This window comes from Nesoenas mayeri (assembly GCF_963082525.1).
Source record: "Nesoenas mayeri genome assembly, chromosome: 2".
NCBI classification, from domain to species: domain Eukaryota; kingdom Metazoa; phylum Chordata; class Aves; order Columbiformes; family Columbidae; genus Nesoenas; species Nesoenas mayeri.
In genome coordinates, this window is record NC_137543.1 from 6,186,214 (window position 1) to 6,212,326 (window position 26,113).

General features: G+C 38.8%; 1 protein-coding gene across 1 annotated transcript in view; it reads left to right on the forward strand.

The window, feature by feature from the left end:
* TRAPPC9 (trafficking protein particle complex subunit 9) overlaps positions 1 to 26,113 on the forward strand; it is a gene marked incomplete at both ends in the record, with an annotated part of 507,143 nt that overhangs the window by 199,194 nt on the left and 281,836 nt on the right. Inside the window, one exon of the mRNA XM_080339501.1 lies at positions 23,965 to 24,118. Coding sequence (XP_080195627.1) covers positions 23,965 to 24,118 — 154 coding nt within the window. The remainder of the gene's footprint in view (positions 1 to 23,964; positions 24,119 to 26,113) is intronic.

Sequence of the window (26,113 nt, forward strand, 5' to 3'; positions counted from 1 at the left end):
ATAGACTGCATGGAGGCTGCACAAACTCTCTGAGCTGTTCCACCGTTTGACCACCCGGAGAAGAAAAATGATTTCTGCTATGTCTAGATGGAATTTCCTGTATTTTGATTTGTGCCCATTGCCTCTTGTCCTGACACTTGGGAACCATGGAATCAGATAATTACAGAATTATAGAATCATTTTGGCTGGAAAAGACCCTCAGGATCATAGAGTCCAACCATGACCTGACTTTGGTACTAAACCATGTCCCTAAGAACCTCGTTTAAACATCTTTTAAACCCCTCCAGAGATGGTGACTGCACCATGGGCAGCCTGTTCCACTGCCTGACAACCCTTTCTGTGAATAAATGTTTCCTAGTATCTAATCTGAACCTTCCATGGTGCAATTTGAGGCCATTTCCTCTCATCCTGTCACTTGTTCTTTGGGAGAAGAGACCGACCTCCTCCATGCTCCAACCTCCTTTCAGGCAGTTGTAGAAGAGCCTGGATCTGTTTTCTATAGTCCTTGCCTGCATCAGGTGTTTATTCACATGGATAAGACCCTCCTGAGCCGTCTCTGAGATGAACAGTCCCAGGTCTCTCAGCCTCTTCTCATATGACATATTCTCTCATCTCATCATCTTCTTCATGACCCTGGGCTGAACGCGCTCCAGTATGATCATATCTCACTTATACTGGGATATGCAGCATTTGGCACCTGATGTGTCTCACCAGTGCTGAACAGGAGGAAGGATCACCTACTGAATCATAGAATGTCCTGAGCTGGAAGGGACCCACAAGAATCATCGAGTCCAGCTCCTGTCCCAGCACAGCACAACCCCACAGTTCACACCGTGTGTCTGAGGACGTTGTCCAGTCTCTTCTTGAATACTGTCAGGCTTGGGGCCGTGACACCTCCCTGGGGAGCCTGTTCAGTGTCCAGCACCCTCTGGGTGAAGAACCTTTTCCTTATGTCCAACTTAAACCTCCCCTGGCATGTCTTCCTCTCCTAGGGCAGGACTTGGCATTACGTGATATATTGCTTATTGCAGCTGGACCCTGGGGAATCTTTCCAGCTGTAGGTTTTAATTAGACTAAAAAGAAGACTAATGATCATGCCTGCTCTATTGTTATTATTATTTTTTCTCTAAGAATTTAAATTCAACCTGTAGCTTGTTTTCTTCATTTATATATATACATGATACAGTAGAGCCACAGATACATGCATTTTTTACATCTTAGGAAACAGTGATGCAAAAAGTCTTTATGTCAAAATACTGCTATATTTACTTTAAAAAGGAAAAAGAAAACACTGCACATTTTTGCCATGTAGTTTCCTTTTATTTGTCGCTTTATTTTCAATTAAAAATCAGTCTGTTTTTTATTTGGTATACCAGCTCAAACTTCATTCCTTTCTTTTCACCTCTTCATCTTCTCCAGTGGTAGTCCTTAGTCTTCAATATATACCTTACTATTTTTATCTACTGGGATAAGATATAGGTATCATGTTTTTAAGAGATTTTCATTAGAATTTGACTATCTTATAACAAATGTGTGGTAAACCATTTGAAAACTCTTTTCAAAAGTTATCAATATTTGAATTAAAGTTTCCGATTTAGAAGAATATCTTGACTTCCAGGAAGCACTAGATAATTCTGTTTTCCCTATAAGTAATTAATCTCTAGTTGAGTAGTACTCTAAAACTTATCCATGGGATGCTGCAGCTTAAATTTTCTTCTTAAAGACAGTATTGTGATTTAATTTTTCTTTCTGTCATGAATTCTGGTAGCTTTATATTAACTTCTTCTGATGTTTGATGTTCTGATGCTTGATGTTCTACCAATGAAGAAAGGAAATGGAAATTTAACGTCTCATGGAAAGTGTTCTTTTCTGACTTGCAGTTGCCAGTAAATCAATTCAGCTTTCCTATTGTTGTCACCAATCCGATCAACATTCTACAGAGCAGAGCCATTTATTTCCATTACATCAAGAAAAAAGATTTATCTGAAAATATATTTGCTCTTTTCAATGTTTTGTTAAGATTTCCACCCACATCAATAGATGATACTTCTTATTTTTAATACAGTCAGTCACTTGAAAAAATACCATAATCAGAAAAAAGAGGCAGTGAAGAATTTGATCAGACATTATTAACTGGGTGCTGCAGACACTTTCTGTCCCAAAATGTGCAAGAAGAACTTTGTTAATACGCAGCAAAGAGCCTAATTTATTTTGACATGCATCAAAGTTTGACTGTATCGTCCTTCTTCAAGGATCTAACAGCCACATTCATCTCATTTAATTTAATACATAGTTCTTAAGGCATTTCATAATTTCTCCCAGGAAGTTATGGTTTAGTCTTCATGACTCGTTTTAGGTCATACTACCCAAATTTAATGAATCTTATCAGTAACATCGAAACTGAAAGTCAAATATAATTACTGAGGAAAGTAGTATTTCTGTCTGTAGCTTTAGCAGAAAACATGAAAGAACCTCAGGACACCATGGTGGTAAATCTATTTTTAAAACAGAGCATTGCTGTTTAATGAAATGCTGAGCCCAGGGAGTTGGGTCTGGGATAATCAGAGCCACTCATCACCTTTGACAGCTGCGGTATTTCTTACGGCTTTGTTTCAGCCCATGACTTCTTACGTTGGTAATCAAATACTTCCCGTGCCCATTTCCAGGGAAAACATTAAAGTTTTAAAAAGGTAGAGTAAGAAAATTATGTATAGCTTGAAGGGGTGGCAGAATGCATGAAACATCAGATCTTAAATATTTCGACTCCGTAAATCAGAGGTTCAAAGTCCAGGAAGATTGGCTTAGCCCTTCATCCTTTGCTACGCAGGTAAATTCAACTGGATACAGAATCACCGAAGTCCCTAAATTGTTGTATCAGTGAATGACTTTACTGATCTTCAGAGCGCACTTATTGACCATCTCGTTAGATTGTTTTTCAGGGTCCACAAAGAGGATCTCTCTTCATCTTGTGGTACAATACCCTTTTTCCCCGAAAATAAGACAGGGTCTTATATTAATCTTCGCTACAAAACATATTGGTTTTTTACATGTATAACTGCCTAGACACTATTTAAATTGACTATTTTTTATGAACAGCAACTAGGGCTTCTTTTTGGGGTATGGCTTATATTTCAAGCCTGAAAAATCATGCTGGGGCTTATTTTCGGGGTAGATCTTGTTTTCGGGGAAACAGGGTATTCTACCAGGCGTAGACCTGCCACAGCCACCAAAGAAACCCCAAAACATCCATGAAGTCTGAGTCAACCATCATTATCGCTGTTTTCACGGTGTTTTTAAAATGAGAAATACGAAGTATGGTAAAGTAACAGTTGTTCTGTGATACGGCTGGTTTAGTTTCCACCAGGAGCTGGAAAATAATCCATTAGAAGATTTTAATGGAGTAGGTTTCTCACATAGTGTGATCAACACCCTGTGTGTTCTCTTCATTCATAGTAACTGGGCCACAATGAATTGTTGAAAATTACTGATTTCTGCCTTCATGCATCTCAAATACATTTATCTTTGTTCTCCTTTAGTACATCACTGGTCAAGAATGGAAAGGGCATGCACGGAAATTTAATTTCAGTTAATAAATTCAGATAAGTGTGCTCTGAACACCAGTATTTGGGATTACTATTACATCTCAAGCCATTTAGCTTGAGTCTAACTCAGCGTGAGTTGAGACTGAAGAACTGAATAGAAATAGCTGTGAACTGGTGGCAACGCTCCTGTCAATAGTATTTTCCTTATTGGAAGCTCTTTGTAGAGCTTCAGGTCTTTGTGTGTCTTTTGTAGGCAGCTTAAAGTTATTTTTAGACCGTTTGTGAGCATATTTATGTGACACCAGCTCTTTTACATTTGAAAAGCTTTTTAGAACGTTGTTAAAGGGGCAGCAGTCATGGCTCAGTAGTTAAAATTGAATCCTGTTTTGCACTTAAAAGCTGAGATTTATCCTTTTAAGCCCTGTGCTGGCTTAATGATTCAGTACAACTGCCTTGCCCTGTCTGTGCGGATTTCTCCCTTAAAAAGACCAGGGATAATTTGTGCTGTGTATCATCTTTATGCTAACTTTCCCTGTTTTAATGGATATTAATTTTTGGCATTGTAGATATTTTGCAAAACAACTCAGTTTCAGGATAAAACCAAAACCCCAACTATACATTAAATAGCACAGCACTTAGCCCAGAGGCTGATATATAGGGTACTGGAACAAGGGCAGTTTCATCATTCCATGACTTGCATTTTGTCTTTCCAATTTTTTCTTTTCTGTGATAGAATTGAAAGAAGCTTGTTTTGGAATCTCATAAAACAGCTTATTTGATCAAAGTCTGGGATCTTCAGGTGTTTTTCTATTAATGAAAACAAGCAGCGAAAATAACGCTTTAGATCAGCTATGTCTGTTCTCTTTGTATAGTTCGCTTTTGACGCAATTTTTTGTTGTTAAAATGAATTACAGTTTAGTGGTGTGGGGTTGTTTTGTTGGTGTCTTTTTGTGTTTGTGGGGCTTTTTGTTTTGTTTTTTGTTTTGGTTTTGTTTGCTTTTTTCTTGAGTGATTGCCCCACGTACACTTTCTAACAAGGGTGTGCGTGTTTCCAACTCCTCGCCACCAAACACTTTATCTTCTCCTGTACTGAATTAACTAATACCTTTAAAATACATGGGTACCTTCTGAAGGAGACTTCATCTACCTGTGCCGTTCTTGGCATGACGTTGCACCTGCATTTTTCTAGTTCCCTTAGAATGTTCCCTTGCTCGTATTCTGAGTGCTTAGACAAAAATACTTATAGATGATTTGCAGTTCTGGATGTTGACTTCAAAGCTGTTGGGCTTTTAGGGTCTTGTTTCAGTCAATTTCTGCCTCTCAATCTCAATTTTTGATCTTTGACCCCAAATTGTGTAGATTTTTTCTTGATTTCATCTTTTGGGAATGAAAAAGACAAAAGATTCCAGAATGCTTGTCTTGAAGAAGGTTGTTGAGTCAAAGGCTTCTCCACCCCATACATCTACATCTACATCTACATCTGCATCTACATCTACATCTACGTCTACATCTATGTCTATGTCTACATCTACAATTCCTACAGGGCCAGAAGGCAACAGAGAAGTTAATTCTGCTATTCATGACAGAGCACTAACCAACAATATTTTGGAAACTTTTTCTTGGTAATGAAATTACCTTAATAGAAGTATATCTTCTAAATCTGTGTCCTTGAGGTACCTGGAATTATTCCCGTCCGTGACATGTTTAAAACATACCTGTCGTTAAGTCAGTGCACTGAATTAAGGCAAATCTGTGTCATCACTATGTCACAGGTTGATGTGATGGCTACACCCTGCAGCAGATACTGTTTCTCAGAACTCTAAGAGACCAAGTACTTTGTCAACAAGAAACCCCATAGTTGAAGAGCTCGAGATGCAGTTCCTTGTGCTTAATGAGTGTCTCTGAAGCTGGAGCCAGCTTACAAAAGCTGTGATTTGTTCTTTGCCTCCCTAATAGGGCTCCATTAAGGTTCTTCATGTTTGCAAGGTGGTTCTCAATCTCTCTTGGCTGCAGTTGTTCATTCTCAACAGCAAGAGTCATCCTCATGGCATCTTTGTTAGGGAACCACCCTCTTTATCTCCTCCCTTGAGTTTAATGGGTATTTAAGCACCTGTGTATACACCAGTAGAGGTTACTTTATTTTGGAGCAAATCCCACCGTTAGATCCCTTACCAGCAACAATGACTTCTAACTACTTATCTTTCTCTGTCCTTTTCAGATATGCTTCTCATGGAAGCCTGCTTAGAAACACTACTAAATGTCTTCCCCACCAGGTTTCCTCTCATTTGAGAAGAATGGAGCTTTACAGCAGGTGTTTTCTGGTAACAAAGAGGAAAACAATGTCAGAGGCTTATTCTGAATTTCAGAACAATTTTTGTGGATTGAGTTAGATACGGTAACTGCAGTTGGAATAATCTGTCACTTCATAGGCAAAGCTGGTTTGTTTCTATACATTTTCTGGGGGCTGTGCTTTTCCTATTTTGCATCTTCTTGTGTAAATATGATCGGTTTTTCATAGGTCAGGACCACTATCAGTACAGGGACGTGTAGTTTGGATTCTATAACTCCCAGGCTGTCCCCGGAGGTCTCTGTACCAGTAGATATGTACACGTCCAGTTAAGTGGAGTTATTTTCTTATCATTGCTTCAAAGAGGTACAAAGATTCCTTGACATGATTGCACAGCTGTTTCACTTACTCGAGTTAATTTGAGCCGTGCTTTTTGTTTGATGATGAGACATGGACGGCATCTTCAAATAGGAGCCTTTCATCTTCAGCCCTTACCCTGCTACTTTTTCTCTTTTTCTTTGGTTAGGACACACAATTTCTGATGTACCTAAGTGCACTGGAGCTCTTCCTTTTATATCAGCAATGATCATGTTGCAGGTCGTGATGGGTACCAATAGAACTGTGTGATATGCCATCAGGAAACCAGTGTAAAATGAAGCACAAAACATTTTGATTTCTTGGAGTAATTTCTGGCCTCCAATTAAAAGAGCTAACATCAAAGATAATCTCCTTTACTTAATTTTCAGCACTGGACATGTCTAAAATTTCATTTATGTTGGATGCCAACAGAAGATCTTACTAAATTGTGGATGCTGTGCTGCTCCAGATCAAATCTGTTTGAACTCACTGATTTGTGTTCCTGATCCAGTGGGTGTACCTAAGGATGGATGCTTTCCCCCAATTCCAACTCTGAAAATAGCTTAGGAAGAACACAATGAGGCTGCTATAGTAATTATATTCACATTATCGTGTTGTCACTATAGTTATAATGCAATATTAACATTATATTCCTATTATCAGCTGCTTGGTCTTTTGAGTTATACAATTGTCCCAAAGTCCAGATCAAAAGTCCGTGGTCTGAGGAGCATCTCTGCACTGAACTGAGTGGCTCACAGAGCTACAGGTTTCATTATAGCCTGGACCATGTATTATCTACAGAAATGTCAATTGAATTCTAATCATTTGGCCAAATTCTGACCTTTCTTTGCACCTCATCATCTTCTGGGCATAGCACAGACTTCAGAAAAACTGCTTGTTGATGGTGATGGATGGGACAAAGATTATAGACATTAATAATATGAGTGTGGGGATTAGAAGACTGGAAGGGAGAAATTAAATGATAAATGAAATAAATCTGATTGGAAGCACTGACCAAATAAACCATAGGATAGTTGTTTAGAACGTAAATGCACATTAAACAAAGGATTATTATCCCCCAAGTGAACTTAGTTTAAGCAATGAGGATTTATGGACAGGGCTGAAATTTTGTATAAAGACTTGTCTCTATTTTTGAGAAAACTTTTGTATTATGAAAAATCATTTTAATTATTAATAGAACTGAGATTGATATTAGATTATTTCTTCACTGCAAGAAACAGGATACATCAAAACACAAGATGGTTTTGTACCTTGAGATCAGTAAACCGACATCTCCTAGAGCTGTCACACAGAATAATTTAGTTTTCTAGAAAGGTTTATGGCAAAAAAAATCATGAAACAATCAAAATTTTCACCCTTAGAAAAGAAACTGGTTTATTAATTCCACAGACTTCTGAAGAAATGGGAGTAAAAGAATGCAGCAACATCTGTAGACCTAATAAATATTTTATCATTATTAATTCCATGCATTTGCAAATGTTTAGTGTGTTGATTTTTTTCTCTTATATGTTTGATATCCCTTATTGTTACAAGTGGTGTCTTTTTAGCTGCTTGATTGGATCTTACTGGTTTGGATCCTGACATGAATGTAACAATTTAGCTGCATTTCCCCCCCTGAATTCAGTTTAGATTTATTCCTATGCATTACACTCTATGTTGTTTATCATTCACTATGCACTGGAGGGAAAAGCAAAGTACATATATAAAACGAAAGGTGAAAGGTAAGAAGTTCAGAAACATTAATTTAATGATAGGAGAGCATACGCGACATGCTTGAAGTCAGGAGCAGAGGTTCTGTTGGTTTTGGTTTTAATTTAGAGTCGTAAGTACTAACTTAAACTTTGAAAGTGAAGCTCGTCTTAAGTCATTGAGATGTTTTAAAAAATATCCATAGACTTAAATATTAGGCTGTGCTGTGTTCTATTAATAATGCTTTAAACTGCTTCTTCGTAATGTATTTTTTATTACTCATGAGCAGATGAAAGTTCAGTCATAACCTCTTTAATGTGAAACAGAGAGTTTCATGAAAGTTATGGAGCGATGAATGAGCGCTGATGAAATGGTGACAACAGGCAAGAAGTACATATACACAGGCTTTAATAATGGAATTTAAATCTAGATGAGGAATATTCTTACGTCAATACTCCTTGTTGTTTGTTTCCCAGGCTGTTCTATGCATGTTCAAGTCAATTTCTTTCTTCTCCCATGTATTTTGATGCTAGGTCTTCATCTCTGGAAAGAGCTGGCCATCTGTAGTTTTGAAGGAGAGCTTCTTGTCTTTCATCTGGCATTATCTGAGAGGTTCTGCAGGCTGGACTCCTGTACAATGATATTTTCAAGCACGTGGTGACATTAGACAGTTGGTTGTGTCTGTACAACTTGTCCTGAAAACGTGCTCAACAAAACAAGCCATGCTTTTTGTCTTTCAAGTTGTGTCTTGTTCCCCTCAGTGCTGCTATCAGCTACACAAATTCTCTTAGTTTTGATCTCTTGTGCACAGGAACTGATTTAAACCAATAGTTAAAAATTGGTTATTCTTTTTTTTTCTAAGGCCATTTAAACCACGTTCCCTTTTCTTTTTCTGCGCTTCCTTACTGTTCAATTGAGAAAGCAAATCACTTTATTTCCTTTCCAAGTCTTCCATTTTAATTTGTGTATATGTATGAAATGAGCAACAAACTGGTATTTCCAATAATGAAGTAAGGACAGTGATTTAACCAGGGTTTCTAAGCCTACTTGGCAAATCTATTCCGATATGATAGGAACTTGCTTGAGACAGGTCATGGATTTGCTATTGAAATGATATTATGTAAAGAAATATAAAAAGAGATAGATAAATATGAGTTATTGGGAGTTACATGAAAGAAAGTATCTATTTGCCTTAGGGTGTACAGGTTGTCCTGGGTTTGTGAAACTGCTTGCCTCACTTGTTTGCTGAACAATTGCCAAACTAATTTTGTTCCAAAAGGCAACTTGTGTTTAGAGCTGTTAATCCATATCTAATATTCTCATTATCATCTAGGTGGATGGTTATTGGTTTAACTAAATGCTATTGGAGTGTTCTCAAAATGAGGTGAAGACGCCTTTGTGTTTTAACTAATGTAGAAAATTTTCAGAAAGCAAAAGTGTAGAAAAGCACCGTGGGGAGAGGTAAGTGTTGCTCCTCCTGCTCCTCTGGCTTCTGTAGCACCAAATCACAGGCTGGTTGGGGTTGGAAGGGACCTCTGAAGATCATCCCATCCAACCCACCTGCTAAAGCAGGTTCACCAGAGCAGATCACACAGGAAGGTGTCCAGGTGGGTTTGAATGTCTCCAGAGAAGGAGACTCCACAACCTCTCTGGGCAGCCTGGGCCAGGCTCTGGCACCTCAAAGGAAAGAAGTTTCTCCTCATATTCAGACGGAACCTCCTGTGCTTCAGTCTGTGCCCGTTGCCCCTCATCCTGTCATTGGGCACCACTGAACAGAGTCTGGTCCATCCTCTTGACACCCACCCTGGAGATATTTATGAACATTGATGAGATCCCCTCTCAGCTTCTCTTCTCGAGGCTGAACAGCCCCAGCTCTCTCAGTCTCTCCTCATAAGAAAGATGCTCCAGACCCCTCAGCATCTTCGGAACCACTGGACGCCCTCCAGTAATTCCTTGTCCTTCTTAAACTGGGGGAAGCCTTGGAGAGTCACCCACACCTGCCTTCTGGAGCAGGTTTTCCTCCCAGCCTGAGTCCCACCGCCTGAAATAGCTGCCAAGGGCTGGACCAAAGCACCTGTGTGGTGGTACAAGGACAGGGCTCCAGTCACTCATGTCCTGCAAGGAGTCATTGGCTGAGAATGGCCAAAGATGGAGAGCCCGAAACCTTGTAGATGAGAATTATCTGCACTGCCTTTTTTTTATCCCCACTGCATTATTCTTTTTGATGTTCACCATCACAAGCCAAAATTATCCCTATTTATTTTCCCTCACATTACAGTTGGCAATTAAGGTGGTGATTTCATTTAGTGATTTCCTGCGTATGGATTTCTGTAAGAGAGCAGTCTAACTGAAAAAATATGTGTAGGCACCTATTAGAAGGATAATACACCTAAAAAGAAAAAATGAAAACTCTTTTATGACTTTTTACTCAATTCTGCATCATTAGAGTCTTGTAGATTTAGGAAGAAATGCTGCTATTTAGCCCATTTCCTGCCACCTGGAAGTAACTTGATTTACAATTAAGAAAACTGCTCCTTTTAGTAATATCAAAACTTAATGTGCTATTTCAGTGCCATGTCATACAATGTGCCATGTGCTGATTAAAGTCAGGTTTTGTCCTTTTTGGGAAAATGATTCTAGTGCAGTCTAGTCAAAGAATTTCATTTAATTACATGTGTAATACAACTTTCTGCCTTTTACTTAATTGGTCTCGCCTACGTTGTTTCTGCCTATTAGATGATAATTTAGCAATTTCCAATTTGTGTATCCCTGAGGGAGGCTCAATGGGAATAAATGGGAGTAAAAAAATCTCTGCAGCTTTTTTCCTTGATTTACTGCTTGATGGTGTCCCTTTTAGTTGTACAGAAGAGGAGAAATGGAGAATAGTAAGGAATAAAAAAGGAAATCTTTTGTATAGAAGGCTTAGTTTCAGAACAAAGGAGATTGTATAATCTTTTCTTAGTATATTTACAGTATTATTTGCTTATTGTAGGATATATGAGCCTAATTCTAACAATATATGCTTCCACTTTTAATATTAACCCTATAATATCTTTAGACTTATATAATTGAAAACTCTGAGCAAATCAGTGCATCAGAAGCGTTGGTGACTTCTCAGCTGTGGATGGGAAGGTTTATAAAACTACTACACAATTCTGAGACACAAGCTGGGGAACAACCTGTTGGAGAGCAGTGTAGGGAAAAGGTACCTGGGGGTCCTGGGGACAGCAGGATGAGCATGAGCCAGCGCTGGGCCCTTGTGGCCAGGAAGCCAACGGTACCTGAGGTGGATGAGAAGGGGGTGGTCAGTAGGTCAGAGAGGTTCTCCTGCCCCTCTGCTCTGCCCTGGGGAGACCACACCTGGAATATTGTGTCCAGTTGTGGCCCCTCAGTTCCAGCAGGACAGGGAACTGCTGGAGAGAGTCCAGCGCAGGGCAACAAAGATGCTGAAGGGAGTGGAGCATCTCCCGTGTGAGGAAAGGCTGAGGGAGCTGGGGTTTTGGAGCTTGGAGAAGAGGAGACTGAGGGGTGACCTCATTCATGGTTACAGATATGTAATGGGTGAGTGTCAGGAGGATGGAGCCAGGCTCTTCTCGTTGACAACCAATGACAGGACAAGGGGCAGTGGGTACAAACTGGAACACAAGAGGTTCCACTTAAATTTGAGAAGCAACTTGTTCCTGGTGAGGGTGGCAGAGCCTGGCCCAGGCTGCCCAGGGAGGTTGTGGAGTCTCCTTCTGTGCAGACATTCCAACCCGCCTGGACACCTTCCTGTGTAACCTCATCTGGGTGTTCCTGCTCCATGGGGGGATTGCACTGGATGAGCTTTCCAGGTCCCTTCCAACCCCTGACATTCTGTGATTCTGTGATTCTGTGACAATTTCTCAGGTAGTATTAGCCTGTCATTTTGAGATAACCTAAGTCTGGGATTTGCTGTGTTGAATTGTTCCTTGTAAATGGGAAGGAATTTTTATGTAACCATCAAATTGGCCTAATACTTTGTGTGTAAATATGTGTTCCCCTCTATGCATTTGTTTGGGGGTTTTGAGTTCTTTGCAGGAAATGGGAACCAAGTGGGACAGGATGGTTTTAAAAAAATATGTTGGTAATCTATATACAAGTGAACATCAGCTCTGTCATAAGCTGGAAGTGAAAATACATTGATGTTTTCCCTTCCTAAAGCTGGAGAATAAGACTGATTCCTAAACTGGGATTCAGTTTGAAATGGATACCTATATATGCTTTTATTATACTCAGCAAAATCTAGTCTTTGAGTGGAAAGTATATGTAATTTTCACTAAAGAGATCTGAAATAATTGTTTTCTATTTTGACACCTTTGAATTTTACCTCACAGTTTTCATTATTTTAAAGGAAAAACTGTCTTGCAGGAAAAATGTCTTGCAGAATTGTAGATAGCATAATCTTCCGAGCTTTTATTATCTCTAAAGGAATTCTACAAAGAAACAGAGATTCATTGAATTTTGATTCAAGTCTTTTCTTAGGCCATACAATTTTTATTTAGATGAATGAAAATACTTTTTAAATTTCTAGATTTAAAAAATGCTGAAAAAACTCACCTTCGACATTTACCTATTTTAAAACCCTACCAAAACTCAATAACTTCAAGTTAATTTTTCACTTATAATAATGATTTCTCCATTTAAGAAACACTGAAAAGATTAATCTAAAAATACACATTTTTAAAGCTAGACATTTCATGTAGACGTGATTGAAATACTTAAATGAAAAATTACTCAACTCCTGATAGGTTATTCCTTGTTTTAAGAATAATATTTTCTCTTAAAGACCATGAATATTTTGAAAAAATGTTAGTAGCATACTTAAAATGATGCCTTCAGTGGGAACTTTTAATTGGAATGTCATAATTTGAGGGGTTTCTTTGAAATTGTTCCTCAGCTGAGGTTTTTGTGCTTACCATGACAGTAAAGGGTACTCTGGAATTCTATCAAAACCAAAGCATATTTATCACCATTATTTGAGCGCTCATAACTTGTAGTATTTGGAATCCCCCTTCCCTCCACTTCTTCTAAATGTAGTAAAGAAATCCATTCTTTTATAAGAAAATTGTATATATGAAAATGCTTATCCTCGTTTTATTACTGGCTACAAAAATCCCGGGTTTACCTCAGTTATTTTACACCAGCTACATATTCTGTGAAAACTTCCTGAGCTTATGGGTGAAATGTTACTTTCTAAAATGCAAACTTCTACAGTCAAAGTATTTCTGAACCACAGGAAAGAAGAGTAAAAAGCCCTTTGATCTAGTTCAGATTGAATATTAGGAAAAATGTCTTCACGGAAAGGGTTGTCAGGCATTGGAACAGGCTGCCCAGGGCAGTGGTGGAGTCACCATCCCTGGAGGGGTTTAAAAGACGCGTAGATGAGGTTCTTAGGGACATCATTTAGTGCTAGATTTAGGTTAATGGTGATCTTGAGGGTCTCTTCCGAACAAATTGGTTCTATGATTCTATGAATACGGTGGGCAACTGCTCCAAAATGAGTATTTATCCATTTTAATAATAAAATAAATACTGAATTTCTAGCTGCAGGGTTCACATCCGAGGCTGGTGGCCATTTAGCTGGACTACCCTTTCCCGTGGGAACCCAAGCTCAGAAGTCTCTGAATAAGAGGGCAACTGGCATTTATTTGATAAGATACAAGGATTTCCAAATGGGAAGATAGAGCAGTTGAGTTGTGGAGTTGTTGAGGAGAGGTTGTGGAGTCTCCTTCTCTGCAGACATTCAAAACCCACCTGATCTACTCCAGGTGAACCTGCTTTAGCAAGAGAGTTGGCCTGGATGATCTCCAGAGGTCCCTTCCAACCCCAACCATTCTGGGATTCTGTGAATTTTGGCAGAAATGAGAATGTATTCTTGAGCTATGCTCATTTTCTGATATTCTAATTAGGCAAATCAGACAACTCATGCAACACAGCAACACGTGGGGCAAAAATTTGCAAAGCTAAATCAGTATCAACATGATGAGATACAAGTGAAGACAATCCTAGCGTTGCATTTTGCTTAAATTGGATGCAAGGCTGCTGAAGGCTGAGTACAATTAACAGTAGAAGCAAAGCCTTTGTTTATTAACCCAGATGTCCTGGGCAGAGAAGTGCTTTGGGGCTATCACATCAATGTTCTTTGATGATCTACCCATTGACAAGACCTGGTAAGGCCAATGTGGACTTTCAGGCTGCTGCACTGCTCAGTGGGAGATATTTCTTGTCTGAAAATAGCTTGTTTCTCAGCATGCTTCTAAATATACATTTAGGTGTTATTGGTGGAGGATGCATTAAACAGACTTCTCATGCACACTCTTTTGTGGGAAATACGTTGTTTAGGTAAAAATTTTGTGCCTTTACTTTGAATCCTGGGGTCGGTTTTGGGCCCCTCACCATAAGAAGGACATTGAGGTGCTGGAGCGAGTTGAGAGAAGGGAACGGAGCTGGGGAAGGGGCTGGAGCACAAGTGTGATGGGAGCGGCTGAGGGACCTGGGGGGTTCAGCTGGAGAACAGGAGCTGAGGGGAGACCTTCTGATCTCTGAACTGCCTGAAAGGAGCTTGGAGCATGGAGGGGGTTGGTCTCTTCTCCCAGGTAACAAGCGACAGGATGAGAGGCAATGGCCTCAAGTTGCACCAGGGGAGGTTCAGATTGGATATTAGGAAAAAATTCTTCATGGAAAGGGTTGTCAGGCATTGGAACAGGCTGCCCAGGGCAGTGGTGGAGTCACCATCCCTGGAGGGGTTTAAAAGACATGTAGATGAGGTTCTTAGGGACATGGTTTAGAGGTGGACTTGGCAGTGTTAGGTTAACAATTGGACTTGATGATCTTAAAGGTCTTTTCCAAATAAAATTATTCTATCAGATGCGTAAAATTCTTTTCATAGTGCTGAGAGGTTGACTGCTATGGAACCCGTACATCTCCTCAGGCGATGCTTGCTCACTGGGAGCTAAGATTTAGGGAGCATGACTAAAGCTACTTGTGCCCCCACTCATGTTTGTGAACATTATTGCTGGTAATAGTTACAAAATAAACTCAGTAGATCCAAACTCATGGACCACGTCGCTACGGTGCCAGATGTTTGCTATTGTACCAGTGCTTTGGTTGCTTCAACTGAATATGTCCTGACTGTTCCCCACCTTTACTCTGTGGCATCGCCTGCAAAACTTGCTTTTGGGACTTGAGAATCTGTAGTCAAATCTGAGTAACTATATACTGAAAGAATCAATAAGGCCATGGCAAAATAAAAATGTTAAAGTTTGTAGACCGGGATAACTTGAATATGAGACTCTTGAAGGAATTAACCAAAGAGTGCTCTGAATACCTGTTGTTTTTCTAAGAAATCCAGAAAATGTGAAGGTCTTGTGTGATAGACATATACAGGTTATACATCTAAAAAATCCAACAATTTGGGAAAACATTGGCTTGGAGAAGAATTTGGTTCTCACAGTAAATCATCTCATGGTGAATTCTGCCGCAGTGCTCTGGGAATAGAGGAAATTTTATCTTTGTGTATAAAAAAGAAGACAAGCACTTAGGTTGTAAATTAAGAATTCACTAAAATTTAATTGTATCTTGAAGTGACAGTTCATGGTGAAATGTGTATGCTTGCACACTAAGCATTTATGCGTCCTATCATTTTGCCCCAAAATTGTTGGAATCACTTCCTTTATGAAAACTTGCAATTCCTTTATGAAAAAAATGTATGTAAATCTCAGTATCACTTAATTTTCTCTTGTAATCACTGAGATGAGCAGCTTCATGTATGAATGATTTCTTAGTTGTACAGGCTGTTCTGGTGTTTTGAGAATTCGGAGTTTGTTTTTACAGGATCTTGGTGTCTTCTCTGAAGATACTCTTTCAGATGCACAACCTGTTATGGTCAAATTCTTTTAATAGAAGAGCATTGGCATCAATTACATGACGTAGCAAGCATTTTTAAGGCTTTTTTTTCTAAAGAGCGAGTTGATGCTCCAGGTTTGTCATGTACAAGAGACTGTGAGACCCCTCTGAGGGTCTTGGTGACCCATGTTGGTTCTACACGAACCAACTCCCCATGTCCCAGACCACAGTGCCCTGTGACCAGCAACAACCATCGGTGTTGGGACAAGACAGAGATCGTGCTGTGAAGTGATCCGGTGGTCATTCCTGATCATGGTGCTGCTTACCAGTGTTCCTGGCTTTTTTGAGGGTGCTCCAGAAGCAGAGACACTTGGTGGTTTTGTCCCATGTTCTTCAACATGAGGTGTGTGCAGTCAGGAGGAAGACAAGGGTTGGAACAGGTGGGTACCTGGTTCTTCCACTTGGCACTACCTGGAAAAGATACTCTAAACAGAACAGAAACACCCTATTCTGCTGTATTTTCCCTTTATTTTTGGGCTGAGCAATCTTGTCAATCTTCTCCTGAGAAGACAGAGAGGTGAATTGTAGATTCATGATTGTAGAATGAGGCTTTTTGGTGTTGTTATATCTGGCACAAAATTCCACGTTTTTAATTTCCATATGTTTTCTTTTGAACTTTCTGCCATATAAAGGCAACATTGAATTGTACAAATGAGCAACTGAATATGAACATATACCTTTTGAAGTTTATTTCTCTGATTATTAATATTCTATTGAGAGGTGGGCGGTACAGTATGGCATTATTTTGGATAATAGCAGGATTAGAATCCTTGCATAGTTCAGCAGTGATTAAAAAGGTAGGATATTCAACTCAATCTTCAAGTATTATCATGCTGAGGCTTTTCTACTTTTCTTAAGAGTGAATGATTATTGATTATCAGTCTCTTATGACCCCTATAGAAATTGGCGTATTTATTTAAAGAGTAGGGTATTACCATTATTATTTTAAATTTCTTATTTCATTATTAGCTAACAATTTTGCTGCATGGTGATTGCCATAGAAGTCCAAATTATTTAAATGGGCAAGTGAAAAAAGATGCGAGTTGAATCTAATCGTTATGCCACTTCATTTCCAGTTTATGGTTTTCAGATTTGGAGTAACAGATTAAAAAGCCAGATTCTCAGCATACATAGTATAATCTCATTTAAACCAAAGATCTGTGTAGCTAACTGTCTCTTAACACTGTTCCATTTTCAAATATCGCATTATATGCAGTGGAATTATTCTCTTCTAGCTTAACTTTTTATCATCCGAAATGTTGTGGATCAGATAAGTAGAAGCTGTTGAATTTTACAGACTTCAGCGCTATAGTTTGACTATTATCTTCTCGTCAATTATTTTAAATAAATAATTAAGTTCTAAATGCAAATTTTTTAATTTAATTGACTTTTCCTGTCATCTTTTACTCTGCATAGTTCAGATATTAAAGCAATCCTTTACGAAGTCAGTTTTAAGCCAGAAGGAGAGATCATTACTTATGGGCCGCTTGAGCTACTTATTTTTACAGTTGTATTTTATAGTACTGAATGGAATATATATTGTACTTCTAAACCAGTGAAATCCTTAGAAGTAAAGACAGACTATATGTTAATTTGCATTACTTTACTTTCTCATTTTAATCTAGTGATACATACGTATTAATCTCACAAGAGATTATTGAGGTCCCTGTTTGCCTGTGAATTATTATATACTGGGGTGTCACTACTCGACATTTTTTATATCAGCTGCAGAACCTACATTTAGGGGGGAATTATGTGTATCTGAAACATGATTTTATAAAAACTGAGATTGCACGATGGCAAAATCAGGTGACGTTTCTTTTTTTAAACTAAGTTTTTCTTTAGGCATTTTTTTTCCCTTGTGAAATTGAGAACAAGATTATCGTCCTCACTTCTGGCTTTTCCTGAAATTTAAAGTCATTGACTATATGGCGATTATTCATACACATAAACATTTTGCATAAGTAGTAGTAATGTGATCTGACTCTGTGTCCCTACCGTCTACTTTATGTAAGAAAGAAGGATGAACAGGAAGCGTAATATTGAATAAAGTCTGCAACTGCCTTCTTTCAGCTTGATTATGGAAACAGCTTGCGAACTTATCTGTGGCTGGTAGTATTTAAATAGGCACTTAGCCATGAGGAAGAGTTTTTGGGTTCCTGTTATATCGTTTCTTCCTAAAGTTAATTCAATCAGGACTATCTCTAGATTTTATTCTTCCAGCCTAAGCAGCAGTATTTTATTTACTTAACGAAAGATAAAATCTAGTTATGCTAACTAGATTGCTGCTTTCCTTTTAATACCATGCGTGCTTTTAACCCTGTTTTATTTGGAGAGGGTGACATTTAATTTCACTTTATAGATTCATCCCCTTACGTTAGATGGGGACATCAGCAGAGCCAAGATGCATCAAGGGGGCGTCCCTGGGACTTGTCCGCTCTCCTGCCACCAACAAGCTCAGGAGTTTATAGCACTACAGGCAATATTTCCTTACTGAATTTTTCACTTATTCATTTTATCTGCTCCTTACCACTTCTGTGAAACTCTCGGTGTTGATGAATTGTAACCAGCGCTGCTTTAGTAAAGGAGGATGTGCAAGGAGCTGGTTCAGGGATGGTCGTGATGCCATTTAAAGGAATTTCTTGATGCAAAGTCCCTCCTGTTGCCCATTTATGGGGAGAGGCTGAGGGAGCTGGGCTTGTTTAGTCTGGAGAAGAGGAGGCTTAGAGCTGAGCTCAGCACTCTCTAGAACTACCTGAAGGGCAGTTGTAGCCAGGTGGGGATTGGTCTCTTCTCCCAGGCATCAGCAATAGGACAAGGGGCCATGGGCTTCAGCTCTGCCAGGGGAAATTGAGGCTGGCTATTAGAAAGCAATTCTGTGCAGAGAGAGTGGTCAGGCATTGGAATGGCTGCCCAGGGAGGTGCTGGACTCACTGGCCCTGGAGGTTTTTAAGCTGAGATTGGCCATGGCACTTAGTGCCATGATCTAGTCAATGGACTGGAGTTGGACCAAGGGTTGGACTGGATGATCTCTGAGGTCTTTTCCAACCCAGTCGATTCTGTGATTCTGTGATTTCTTTTGTTGGGACAGAATAATATTTCCAGTAAAGTTTGAACTCATGAGAAGTGATGAAGCGATCTGTCCAATGTTTTTCATAATTCTGTACTGCGACTTTAATAGGACTTTGAATAAGTGTCATTGAAATGTCTTCTGCACCATGAGAAGGTTTGTCATGTTTTTTCCCCTGTAAGTCATCCTGACAAGTGACGTGAGACAGTACCATGCAGACATACCATCAGCATTGCCAATGAGCTGACCTTTTCCTCTTCATTCGCTTAATTTGTATTTGAATAATTTGCATCCCTGTAACGACGCTTGGTTGTCTGAGTAGCTGTCACAACGGCTCGAGCTCGTTTCGTGACAAAACCCAGTGGTTTCGCAACGCGGTTGTTTCATTATTCATGAAAACTGTTGTTACTTTATCCCTTCTCCCACACAAGCAAGGTTAGAAACAAAACCTGTTTTGCATTTGCAGGATTGGCTATTAAATATTTTTACATAATGCAGAGTTTTTATACAAATATCTCATGATTTATTAAAAACTCTTCTTGTAGGAAATTTGGATAGCTACCCACGAGTCAAAGAAGGTTACAATGAAATTCTAGTCCCTTTTTCTGGAACAAATATATGTTTAAACTTGTGCATTTTAAGCTTTTTAATGTTTTCTCTGATATGTTATTACTGTGAAGGGCAAGGTACTGTGTATATAGTTACCCTTACACAATGTGAGCCATCGTTATCCTGGCCGTTTGTATGTCTGTTTCAATCCAAATTGTCTTTTTCTTTTGACTTCTTTCTATGTAGATTCTATAGATTCCTGTCTATCGCAACAAACAATGACCATTTTGGGAGGAAATAGGTTGTAAAGTAACTGTAGGTGGAAGTGGAGAGAGACTTCCATGGCTAAAACCCATTTCAGTTGAGTGATGGCCAAGGGGTTGCCTTTTCTTCTATTTCTTTTAGGATAAAGCCCATGCGATCTCCACAGATCACTTAAAACACTGAAAAATCCTCTTTTTTAGTGGGTGTTTGTAACCCAGTCTCCAGCTTCTCCATTTTCTCCATCAGTCAACTTGCTTCACGAATTGTTTGTCCATTAGTCAATACCTCACTGGGGAAACGCATCTTTTGAGATGGGAGGAATCACTGTATTTAAAGTCGAACGAAGCAGCTGTGTTTTTGTAGGGGCAAATTTTTAAGGGTGAGTGACTGATTTAGGTTAAGGTATTTATTTTTTGTTTTGACTTTTATGTAAAGCCTTCTGTTTTACTACACATTCCCCAGTCTGAGGAATAAACATTGAAGCAACATTATTGATAAAAATTGCAGAGATAAGAATATTTTCAGCAGAAGAGGAAGCAGAATATTGATGATGAAAGGCATATATGTTTAAGAAAAATCGCTAGGATTTAGTTTTGTCATGCTTTACTTTGAGTGTAATGACAGTCTTGAGCAAGTTTATTCTCTCTCTTTGTTGCTTTCATATATTCTAGCTACAGCTGTATTCATCATATTATTTTCTGTGATTTTTTTCCTCCTTCCTTAGTTTTCTTTTGCTCAGTCCTCTTCACTTTCCAACTATGTTGTTGGGGATGTTTTTGAATCTTAAATACCTTATTAATGTTTGTAAATATATAAAGGGTGAGTGCCATGAGGATGGAGCCAGGCTCTTCTCGTTGGCAAACAATGATAGGACAAGGGGCAATGGGATCAAGCTGGAACACAAGAGGTTCCACTTAAATTTGAGAAAAAACTTCTTCTCAGTAAGGGTGACAGAGCACTGGAACAGGCTGCCCAGGGGGGTTGTGGAGTCTCCTTCTCTGGAGACATTCAAGACCCAGCTGGACATGGTCCTGTGCAACCTCACCTAGGCGTTCCTGCTCCAGCAGGGGGATTGGACTAGATGATCTTTTGAGGTCCCTTCCAATCCCAAACATACTATAATACTGTGATACTGTGATACACAGCATAAATAAAAGCATGGTTAAAAACTTCAAAAAATTAGTAGAGGTTCTGAGTACTAGGTTCTTAGTACTAGTACTAAGCCCTATTTACTTAAGTTTTCCCTACCTTAAAGCTTAATAAAAGTTGTTTCAAACAGTCTTGTAAAACCAACTATTCCTAAGAGAATCTAAGCCTTATTTCTGAAGCTGATGTGGATTTATTGTGGACTGTTGGGGGAAAAAGTGCCTACATGCGTATCTAATTTCCAGGGAAAAAATTGACCATGTTGCCAGTAATGATCCATTCACAGAAGAATGCATTCTGAATGCCCTTCATTAAATATATCGTTAGGCAGGATTGTTTCTCTAATATATTATTCACACAGAAAAATGTGGCACAACAATTAGATGAGACCTGTTGTGCAGGTCTGCTGGGAGATGGATTCTAAATACGTTTGATTGTTCCGAAACTACGATACTTTGCTGTCAAAATATGGCTAAAGATAACTATGAGTATTTATGTGAGAATTTAAGCAGTACCGTGTATATAATAGAAATCAATACTGAGTTTGCATCTCTTCGCGTACCACAGGGTGATGAAATAATCTCAGAAACAAAGGCAAAAATGTTTTCGGAATGTTCCAGTTGCACCTCTGTCTTCCACACACATTATGTATTCAAAATCCAGGAAAATTAAGCATATGTAGAATTAAATTACACCTCAATACTACTAAGAACTGATGTTGTTAGTCATAGTTTCAAGCCTATTTTTTTTTTAATCTACTCCACAGATTTATCTAGGTGTTTTTCATTTGATTCTTTATTTCTGGCTTGATTTCTGCGGTTACTGTGATACACTTTCATAGCTTGTGTTAACTTCTTTTATATGCCCAGCACTTGCTGCTCTTTGCATACAAATGAAGAGCTCTTAATGATCTCTTGCTGTAGGAAAAATAGCCCAAACAAAAACAGGCCTTGGAGAGGAATGGATTATCTCCCCTGCCTTGTTTGATTTTTAAATGTGAGGAGCAATAAAGATGCGCTTTGCAGAAGATGTTACAGAAACAATAATAGTGCCACCTTAGTCTCAGCGCTATATTTGTGTTTTTCATGATAAAAGTAGTTTGGAACATTAACAGTTTCTCCCGAAATGTCGGGTTTTGCTCAGGGTGAAGCATGATGTGCCTATTTGAATTCATCTTTCCACAGTAAAATTAATAAACTCAAGATTATTCCTTTTCTTGTAATTGCCGTGTATTTTCTCCTAGTTTCTTCCAGGGTCGAGATTCTCTCAAATTAATGCTAATTATAGAAAAACTCTTCCGGTCTGGAGGGATTTAAAAACCCTTTCTTGTTGACTTTTGTTACTAGTGTTGGCAATATTTATGGAACACGTTTCTATATGTAGAAAGAGGTAAAGGAGTAATAGTAATCCTGTGCTTTTGTTAAATTCCCTCCCCGTAGCCTTTCACAGATTGTAGCTGCATTTCATCATGAATGATTTTGAAAGCTGTTGCTTGCTCTTCTGTTTTCCTTAAGTGCAAAGTCATCTCAAGAGCAATATATTTTAATTCTTCCCTAATTATTTTTCTATTTCAGACGATTCAGGAAATTAAAGCTCTTTTGGCAGCACAGTATATTAGATCTGCTCTAACCACATTTCATGTGATGTGAGCTGATTTAAAATCCCTTTTCTATTAGATTAGTGATTCTAGTTTAACATATAAGTATTTAGTATGCATTATAGCATCATATAGTTAATTTAATTTGCTTTTATGCCTTACAGTACATTTAATAAAGTGATTATTTAACCATTTACTACCAACGAATTACACTATGATATAGAAATTGTCTGTAATACATGAATATATATAAAGCAAGTTGCAAGTGTCTTCTTAAAGAAAAAAACAAGGACCACATTTATTCCCTAGTACTGTGGTTATTTTGTCTTTCCTGCACGAGTTTTGTAAGGAAACTTTTAAAGGAAAATTTAGGAGGTTGGCTTGTATAACCAATGGTGTGCACATGGCTTTCTAAGTGTGTTACTTCAGGAGACACCTCTGTATGTATTGTTTTACTTGTATATAGATGGGGCTTAAAAAACTACTTTAAATAGTATGTTTAGCAGCATGTGGCCTGGTTTTGTCGCTTTTTTTCTGCAAGTCTTAAGCACCCCAGGAGCATTTACATACCAAGAGAGAAGGCAGATGAACCTCTGCAGAACCACAATAAGGTCGACTGGTTGCAACTGCAACACAGATACCTCGTGTATCACTCACAAACACATTCATATGTCGATTATCAATTTTTTAAAAATCTTACCAGTGTGCCCAGGTGGCCAAGAAGGCCAATGGTATCCTGTCCTGTATCCAAAATAGCGTGGTCAGCAGGACAAGGGCAGTGATCCTTCCCCTGTGCTCTGCATTGGGGAGGCCACACCTGGAGTATTGTGTTCAGTTCTGGGCCCCTCAGCTCAGGAAAGAGATTGAAGTGCTGGAGCGGGTCCAGAGAAGAGCAACAAGACTGGGGAAGGGACTTGAGCACAAGCCCTATGGGGAGAGGCTGAGGGAGCTGGGCTTGTTTAGTCTGGAGAAGAGGAGGCTTAGAGCTGAGCTCAGCACTCTCTAGAACTACCTGAAGGGCAGTTGTAGCCAGGTGGGGATTGGTCTCTTCTCCCAGGCAGTCAGCAATAGGACAAGGGGCCATGGGCTTCAACTCTGCCAGGGGAAATTGAGGCTGGCTATTAGAAAGCAATTCTGTGCAGAGAGAATGGTCAGGCATTGGAATGGCTGCCCAGGGAGGTGCTGGACTCACCGGCCCTGGAGGTTTTTAAGCTGAGATTGGCCATGGCACTTAGTGCCATGATCTAGTCAATGGGCTGGAGTTGGACCAAGGGTTGGACTGGATGATCTCTGAGGTCTTTTCCAACCTCGTCGATTATGTGATTCTGTAAATTTCTGTTTTCAGTAGTATAAATCGTATGGCTTTTATTTCATACATACCGACTAGATCCCATTGAGACAAATACAGCGATATCGCGGTGCTTGGTTTCACAGCGCTCTGCATTTTTCTCAGAAGTAATATCTGTAAAATTGTGCTACTGAAAACCCTGTTTGCTTTCTTTTGCCTTTGCTACAGCATGGCTATCCAAGTTGACAAGTTCAGCTTTGAGAGCTTCCCAGAATCCCCCGCTGACGGGACACAGTTTGCGAATGCGAAGCAGCTGGAAGAAGAAAGGCAACAAGCCAGAGGTCTGGAGATTAACAGCAAGCTGGATATTTGCTGGAAAATTATATCCTTTCATAAATACTTGCTTTAAAAAACATATAAATATATGCCCTATGACATGTTTTATTTTAGAATTCAACTATATCAGTGTTACCGAAAAGTAATTAGAACTATGAAGCTTATCCTAATTACAGACTGTTTAAGGTTAATTGTGCTTTATATTATTTAGACGATGCTTGGGTGTTACTAGAAGGCTTTTTCTAGAGTCAACGAACCTGCCACAAACCCTTTTTTCACAACTTTTTTGCAGAAATATAATTAGGATTGATGAGTAATAGTTTTATAGGGTCAGATTTTTCTGTTCTTCCCCACACCACGTAACTGAATCATAAAGAAATGCACGAAGCTGGATTTAGAGAGTTTTCATGTAGTTAATTACATTTGGGCAGACCAGAACATATTAGAAAAATCTATTTTCAAGTCCTCTTTAGAGATTTAGTAATAGATCTGATCTTGAGTAGCCTTTTTAAGGCTTGGAAAGGACTTGCGTGATGACTTAGTCATCCTAAACAGAAAATCCCCATCATCATTCTAAATTCAATAAAAGTTTGCCTTATGATTATTAATAAGAAATTACATTCAGTTTAGAGTTGAAATAAGCCACTGTTGTTGCTGTAAATTTCATGACTTCCATAAAAAATCTTGTGTGCCTGTCAAAAGTACAATTTTCATGATTTTCATCAGGGAAACGTCCTGTGCAGCCAACCCCAAGTCAAAGGTTGATACTCACCATCTTCCAGGACTCAGATCATCCTCAAATTCATGCGATGGGTGGCAGGAGATGAGAGAAGAACATCGATCAAATCGTGGTTTATCTTTAAAGTCTTTTTGTGGTTTTAATTGTACTTTTATCTAGTGATCTCAAATGATTTTTTGTTGCTAATTATTAAATTAGCTGTACAGGATTAGTCAAAGACAGGATTTGAGACATAAATGAGATTCCTGGTGCCTGGTTCCGTCCAGGCTCCCTAAGCAACATTTCAGACAGAGTTTGTTTATGCAAAAATGTCAATATTTAACCAGCACTCACTTAGAAAATTTGTGTGTTGTGGATGATATTAATATTCTTTGATAGCATAGTCGAATTCTCAGACTGGCATTGAATGCATAGTTGTAATAATTTTGTCAGGATGTAAAAATGCATCCTCATTCATTTCTGTTGCTGGGCAACACTGTTTACATCCATTCTGTGTTCTGTATTTAAACCTTATTTTGATACCGAAACTGTCATGACTGACACATAGGTCAGTACCATAGAAAACCAATAGAAAATGCATGAATTCCATGTGCTAAATTCAGTACAAGCACTAGTTTCTATGTTTTTAAGATTTGTTACGAATGTTCTCTCTGTTCCTAGAAGAAAAACTATCCTAATGCAAAGCAATGAATTGCACAAATACTTAAAAATTCTTGAAGAAACGTGTACATTGTTTTCCAGGTTTCATGTTCCAACTAGAATCAAGTCTTTATCATCCTTTTATTTCTTACAGTGACATTTAGATGTGAAGCAGTACAAAAAAAAGGTAAAATTTCCTCTCACTTCTGTTAAATTTGAGAAACTTTGTTTCCAAGACATCTGTCCTCCCACCAGGCTAATTTGAAGCTGGCCAGCAGCATTTATTTTGGACGTACTGATGGACAGACAAAGAGGGAGAAATGGATGGATGGCTCAACTGGATAAGCCTTTCTTTCCTTCTGAAACCAACCTAAATGCAGCCAAGAGATAAAAAGTATTTGCAAAAATACACAGGGATATTGTTGCTTATATTTCTTACTAGAGAAGGCATTTTTGAATGTTAAGAGTGAGCAGTCTCCTTGGTGTCTACCATCCTTGAGCTTCTTTGAGCTCTCCAGCTAACCTTTCTCTCCTAAGTCTATGCATGAGAAGGGGAATGTATATTTTAGAGAACATGGTTCCAACAATTTTGTTGTAAGTAACCTTATATTGCTTACAAGGGAAGGACTGTATTACTGAGCTTGTGATTCCTCAAATTCTTAT